The sequence below is a fragment of the Mytilus galloprovincialis genome, chromosome 4, assembly GCF_965363235.1.
Source record: "Mytilus galloprovincialis chromosome 4, xbMytGall1.hap1.1, whole genome shotgun sequence".
Taxonomy (NCBI): domain Eukaryota; kingdom Metazoa; phylum Mollusca; class Bivalvia; order Mytilida; family Mytilidae; genus Mytilus; species Mytilus galloprovincialis.
Window position 1 is genome coordinate 83202519 of NC_134841.1, and position 7608 is coordinate 83210126.

General features: G+C 31.3%; 1 protein-coding gene across 1 annotated transcript in view; it reads left to right on the forward strand.

Moving 5' to 3' along the window:
* LOC143073174 (DC-STAMP domain-containing protein 2-like) overlaps window positions 1-6760 on the forward strand; it is a 31642-nt gene extending 24882 nt beyond the window's left edge. The window contains exons 13-16 of the mRNA XM_076248515.1: window positions 165-405; window positions 5032-5159; window positions 5764-5863; window positions 6386-6760. Coding sequence (XP_076104630.1) covers window positions 165-405; window positions 5032-5159; window positions 5764-5863; window positions 6386-6611 — 695 coding nt within the window. The 3' untranslated portion in view covers window positions 6612-6760. The remainder of the gene's footprint in view (window positions 1-164; window positions 406-5031; window positions 5160-5763; window positions 5864-6385) is intronic.
* The last annotated feature ends 848 nt before the right edge of the window (window positions 6761-7608 follow it).

The window sequence follows — 7608 nt, forward strand, 5'->3', positions numbered from 1 at the left end:
CGTTGTCTTCCTAGTTGTTTCTAACTAAAGAACACGATGTTTAGTATAAATTCAATATTAGATATTAGATAAATCAACCATGTTTGCATATTCCGTATGCTGTAGGTTATATCATTTAATATGCGAATTCGAAACTTATGTATCTTTACTATTTTATTTTAAAGGTTGTATCTATGGACTCTGTCTCTTTCTTGTAATATTTGAAGCCTACGGTTTACGTCTGAGACATATTGTATGTGGTTGTTTCTTCCCAAAAAGAGAAGGTGAAAGAGGAGTTTGGTTGTACAATCATATGTTAAAGACCAGAGGAGGATTTTTGAAATTTGAGCGACGTAAAATAAGGAAGGAGTATAATTCATCGTGTTCGAAACAGAAAGGAAGTATAAAAGGAAAACTGGCAGCAAAGTTAGTTCTTAATGTTATTAAAAATGTAAAATCACAAAATTACTGTATTCCGAGGAAAATTCAAAAAGGAAAGTCCCTAATCGAACGCCAAAATCAAAAGCTCAAACACATAAAACGAATGGATAACAATTATCATATTCCTGACTTTGTACAGACATTAAACCTGGTGGCTCAACCCTGGTTTTATATCTAACTAAACCTGTCACGTGTATGACAGTCGCATCAAATTTCACAATATTGAAAACGATGTGTGAACAAAACAAACAGACATAATAAGTAAATTGTCAAAATTAAGGGTACATCAGTCAAAGTTGTGTTATAATCTTAATCATAATAAAACCAACAAATATGTGTTAAAGAAGCACAAAATGGCGTATAGAATAAGATTATTAGCAAAAATTAAAGACAATCATACACAAATTTACAAAGTGCAAAAACACAATGACGGGATGTATAAGTACGGAGCCACGTCATATATATAAAAGAAACATATATACATTTTCTAATATTCTCTTAATCATAAGGCTTCACTATTCGCATTAAAAAGTGAGAAAGGAAAATCGCAAAAAGATTCAATTTGCATAAACTATAATTTGTACAAAATTAATATATCTTGTGCAACAGGCATAAAGACAAAGCACATTGGCAAAAATGAAACAAGAATACAAAATGTTCTCTACAATAGCACAATAACGGGATGAATAAGTACAGAGCCATGTCATATATATCAAAAAACACCAAAAGGCATATAGACAACACATATTAGCAATACAATAACACAACGACGGGATGTACAAGTACCGAGTCATATCAGATGGATACCAATAAAAACAAACTAAACAGTAATATTAGTATTCACAAAGACAAATAAAATAATAGCATAACACGTTATTTAGATCAGTTCCCAGAATCTGTACTTAAAGACTATCGAATATTATTTATGAAATTGGTACGTAATATTTATCAACAAGGTCTTGGTACCTTCCGATGAACTGTTTTTAGAAAATGACTAGACGTTCAGAAATAACCCTGGTTCATCAACTTTCTGCTCAGACACTGGTGACGTTTTACAAAGTATGAGTAGGAACTGCAAGCTCTTGGACACCGAATAAATTGAGAAATGTGTATCCCATATGCAGATGAAGTTGTTATATTGCTACTAAGGTGGGGGAAATTGATAATTTCAAAATTAAAATAATCTCGTTTGTCATAGATTCTAGTACTGAGATGCTTGTGTATATCAAATTCGAGGTATAAGTCTTTAAATGAGGCGGAGGAAGTTGTTTAATTTCAAGTTCTGCGGGATATATCAATGATATCCAATCAGAAAAAATGGATTGTTTATGGAAAAAACATCATCAATATATCTGAAAGTGAAATTTAATAACCTAGCTTCTTTGATCTTCTTTTTATTGACAAGAGTCAGAAGGAACTCCGATTCATATGAAAATAAGAAGAAGTCGGCAAGGAGAGGCGCACATTTCATTCGGAATGCCGACAGTTATTTGAAAAAGTTTACCTCCAAATTCAACACAAATAATAATGCTGTCAATAAGAAACTCCAGCATACTGATCACTTGTTCCTCTGTGAAGCAATAGAATGTTTTACCTTTTTGTTCACTTTTGACAAAGTATGTCGTATGGTATTCCATAGTAATAGATTTATAGCGTATGCTACCGATTTTATGTTGAAAAGCATTGTCGATTCTTTATCTAGACGTTATAACTTAACAACACTTATACTGTCATTGAGGTTTTTTTCTTTTAATTTTGTTACAGCGGATATCGTTTTTTTTAAATCTATTCCGTAAATCAAAATAATTATCAATATGAATGAAAAATGTTCCTGAACAGAATTAATTCAAGTGCTACTCAAATACTATTGCGTTAAAATGTCACCGAAATGCATGTCATCATTTATAATGAAGATATTTTTAAAAAGGGAGTATTCCATAAAGGGAGTCGCCAAATTTGATTATTCATTTGGATTTTTTTTTTAATACACGACAAGAAAAATTGACAAAGTTAATATAAATGCAAAGCGATCTAATACCCCTTCTATGTGAGCCTTTGTAATTGACATCGATAATTTCCTTTAACAAAAATGCATGCCTCAGTTCTGTCTTTTCCTATATATATATATAACAATGGCAGTCAGCAGGGTTAAAGAACATCAGTTGTTCGACCTGTTAGTCAAATGCGTTTTGTTGGAATATACTTTTTCACTTTTTTGGTCTTTTGGAAAATGTTGTGTGTGCTGTATTTAGACCCTTCTACAACGAAATTTGTTTAATATGCACACGTATAAAAATTGCGGTTTTTATCCAACGCAATCATAGGTTTGAACGTAGTTTTCAATTTAGACTCATTTATATTTTTTCGTTTGGGCTTGTATCAGATTTTCCCTCCGGTTTATATGATCCGTTCATCATATATTGGCTCTTAAAATTCAAGAGTCTATCTAAAAATGAGGGTAATTTTTATATGGCCTTCCAAATACCGTTTCGACCCCTAACATCACTGAAGAGACATTTATTGTCGAAATCCGGATCTGGTGTACAAAAAAAATAAAAAAATATTGACACCTTATGTTTGTGGCATAAAATCGTGGCCACAAGTTAATTGTTTTCTGTTTAGTATTAAATTTATATTAAGATCCATTTTGTTACATCTTGTGATCAATTTTATTTGGCAATCGCCAATGGCAGTCAGCAGGGTTAAAGAACATCAGTTGTTCGACCTGTTAGTCAAATGAGTTTTGTTTAAATATACTTTTTCACTTTTTTGGTCTTTTGGAAAATGTTGTTTGTGCTGTATTTAGACCCTTCTACAACGAAACATGCACACGTATAAAAATTGCGGTTTTTATCCAACGCAATCATAGGTTTGAACTTATTTTTCAATTTAGACTCGTTTATATATATATATATATAGCCCAGGTGGTCGTGTGGTCTAGCGGGACGGCTGTAGTGCAGGCGATTTGGTGTCACGATATCACAGTAGCATGGGTTCGAATCCCGGCGAGGGAAGAACCAAAAGTTTGCGAAAGCAAATTTACAGATCTAACATTGTTGGGTTGATGTTTAGACGAGTTGTATATATATATATATATAGTTACAAAACAATAATTTTTGTTTATACAAGGTAAATTTTATGTCACAACAAATTTTATTCAGAGTTAAAATCTCAACACTTACTAAGTATATAACATATTTTAATGCCAAAATAAGAAAACAAATGGTATAGGATACATATTTAAGACTTACGAAATCTTCTCTTTTTACATATTGAGCTGCTCATTTAGGGATGGAAAAAGTTATATTTTAGTGTGAAAATTTACAATGAGGTAAAAAAAAAATCTAACCAAAATTAGAGTAAAAAACAGAAACCTGTTGAAGAGCTGAGTAGAGCTCGATCGTCTGTATTATTTCTTTGTATGTTAGATATAATTTTTTGTTGGACTATCTTTCGCAAAAACCTGTTATTCATGAATGAACAATTAAACACTCTCCTTAAAATTGATTGATATCTTTAATTTCTGAGCACCCCAGTTTTTAAAGGGGTTTGTTTGTCTCAGTCTTTGGTTTTAATTATTGACATTTTGTCGTGGTTTTTTAGGGGGTGCCATTGCATTGTCAGTATGTTTTCGACTTTTGAGTTTGAATATCCCTTGGATACTTATCAACTTTTTGTATGACAAAATCAAGATTAAGCACGATTTTTTTTGTTAATTGGCAGTAGTTATAAGATTTTTATCTAAAATGAGAAGTGATGCATATGTATTTTACATACTCACCATGTAAAAGCTCCATTCAAAATGGCGAGAGGATGCTATTTCAAAGGTTGTTTTATATTGTCAGAATGCCTTTTATTTCTTTATGAAAGCAATACTTTAGATTTGCTAAAAAAAATATCAAAACTGCTGTTCATTACTGAATACTTACAATGAGCTACGAAATAACATAAAACTGTGCTCGCCGCGACTGTACATACGAAAAAAGTATCACCTTTTTCTTCTATTTTCAACAAAGATGTACGCAGCTGTATATAATACTGAGACAAAAACTGAAAATTTAACTACTAGCACACATATCTATATCTATATATATATAAGAATACAGATATGGCCGCAAGACAATCCAGAAAAAATAGCATATCCTGCTCGACTTAATCAAATTGTTAAAAATGAAATGCAATTTCAATTTGAAAAAATAATTATATATATCCATAACGTAGTCGATTTTTTTTACTAATTAGTTTGATTGTCTTTTGCCTCTTTAAAATTATCCCATACAAATATCAAAACAAACTATTCAAAGATACCAAGCCTACAATTGTTTTGAGCGTTTCGTTTAAAAAACAATCATATATGACGCTCGAATAAAAAAGTTAAGAGCATTAATGTTTTGCCGACTATCTCTAAGGTAATATGGTCATATCAATGATATTCCATGTCAACACAGAAATGTTGGCGATCAATACCCTCGATGAGAAAACCTCCACCAGCATTGTCATCGACCCAGACATTGTAAACGAAAAGCTTAACATATATAAGCATCAAATCGGTTACAAAATGTAAGTAAATTGTTAAACTGTATACTTATGATATATGCATAATCATTGCAGATACGAAATATGTCGAAAACTTCTAAAGTATCTTGGATGGAATCAAAAGTCATGTCTGAGTTGCGGGCGCGAAGGAAGAGTAGAAGACAAAGAAAACTTTTATCATTGTGTAAATGGTGACTGCGGAGGTATGTGAACAATATTGCAGTTTTTCAATTGTTTAAAAACATTGTTTTAACTTTATGATTTAAAAAAATCGATTTTACTACAATTTCATTATATGGTGTTTTAAATATATTTTAAAAAGATTAGTACAAAATTTTGCTAGACAAACAAAAAATTTATCAAATGCTGATAAAAAGTTTGTTCAGCTTAATGCAGAAACAGATCTAATAAGTTTTTTGTCAATGGTTTGAATTCCAAGACTTATTCCTTTGATGTATAGTAAAATATTTTCACCTCTCTCATTGTATTACATTTTGTTTTCATTTCCACCAACATATTGCACATATAGTTCCTATTGTAAGAGCAAAGATAGCTTGAATGTTAATGTTTGCTTTCATGTATATCACCGACATAAGAATCATTTGTCACGCTATACTCAGAACAGTTAAAAAAGACACAACAAATCTATAAATGAGAATTATAAATTAATAACCAAAAATTCAAAAAGTTTTGCCAAATACGACTTACTAGTATGTTATTAGAAGTTAAGTTGCACCTATTGATGACTTTACCGATTTAGAGAACTAAAATATTTAGATATATAGATTGAAATTTTCACGTTTTCAGCGGTCTATTGCTGTGATTGCTTTGATGATTTAAACAATATGTGCACAGTTTGTATGAATCCTATTGACTATGGAGATCTATCAGACTACAGCGAAGAAAGGTATACATTTACTTTTACAGGTAGAAACTGTAGAACTCGTGACTCATGATAATCAGTTAAATAATTAAGGAAAAAATTTAAAATACCATTGGGGATACTAGAAATCTAAAACGCAAAGACAGAAATATAGAATAAACGTAGAAAATTCCTAGCCGACAAAAAATCATTTCAAAGTTGACTTGCCAAGGGTTTTTAGTGTGTGCACAGTTCATATAATATTGCTGGAAAACTGTTTCGAATGACTCATCCTCCGTACAGATGAATATATTTGCCTTTAAATGTAATAAGAATAAAACCATTTAAGTGTTGGGATTTTCTGAACTACCATATAATTAAAGTATTTGTGCATTAAGGTTTGTTATTGAATTTACCGATGATATTGATGAAGCTCCTACATTTGAGAATTTTTCAAACTTTTTGTCACTATTTTTAAAACACCACAACACGACAGTCTAATTGGTGCAGTCTTATTTCGTGCAAGTTTGGTTAAAAACTATCATGTATTGTATCACGTTCTTTCAGAGATTCTAGCGAAGATGAAGATGAATATCTAAAGAAAAAAGAAGAAGCCCGACTACGTCGAGAAGAAAGAGATAGATTAAGAGCTGAAAATTCTCCAAGCAAGTTGTTGATGAGGACTGGATTTGTACCAATCGCTGCACCAAAGAAAAATGATGACACTGCTAATGAAGCTTCATCGCAGATTGATGAAGACTTTTCTGAAGTATTCAGTGATGAAATGGCGTAGTCATTACTGGAAACATATGTTCAAAGTTTAAATGAAGTTGACGAAGAACAAGTTTTGTTGGCTGAAGAGAGTTTCAGTAATTATTTATATCCTCCAAGTAATAATGAACATCCGCAGCCGTATCACAAAAATGATAATTTCAGACATTTAGAAGAGAAAATCTGGTTCTACGAAGAGAGTTTTGTAAAACACTAAAACAATGCGTATGATGACCTTATAGAACCTTAAAGAAGTGTTAAGGGTGAGATGAGATGAAAATGTAAATAAGGCAAAAAGAATTTAACTAGTTGCAAATATTTTTATTTTAAAAGTCTTCCAACGGTTTTGTAATTACGTGTTCTAGGATATCCTTGTATTAAGATGGTTATAAAATATCCAGAAGTACAAATGATAATAGCAAGGCTATATTAACCGTTGCATATGTATAAATGTATAATATTCTTCCAGAAATAGTCATATGACGTCACATTATGTAAAAATTGAAAATTAAATCAGATTTCGAAAAAAGTAATGTACTGTAATTTAGATAATATTTATTACAATAAATAAATAAATAAACAAAACAGGATCTGCTGACCCTTACGGAGAACCTGAGATCATCCCCTGTTTTTGTTGGGTTCGTGTTGCTTAGTCTTAAGTTTTCTATGTTGTGTCTTCTGCACTATTATTTGTCTGTTTGTCTTTTTATTTTTAGCCATGGCGTTATCAGTTTATTTTCAATCTATGAGTTTGACTGTCCCTCTGGTATCTTTCGTCGTCCCTCTTCTACTTTACAAAATAAAAGAAATATCTAATGTATATGGTTGTTGCCAGGGTTTTTCATGTCAGTATGGGTGATGTAACTGCTCTTCAGATCATAATACCTGGCAATTGCCATTTTATTATATGAAATTAACTAAAAAATGAATTGTAATAAACGCACACAGATCTACGGGGACACATTCTTGTGAAACTATTAAATAAAAAAGAAGATGATTATGGCAAGATGGTTATATAG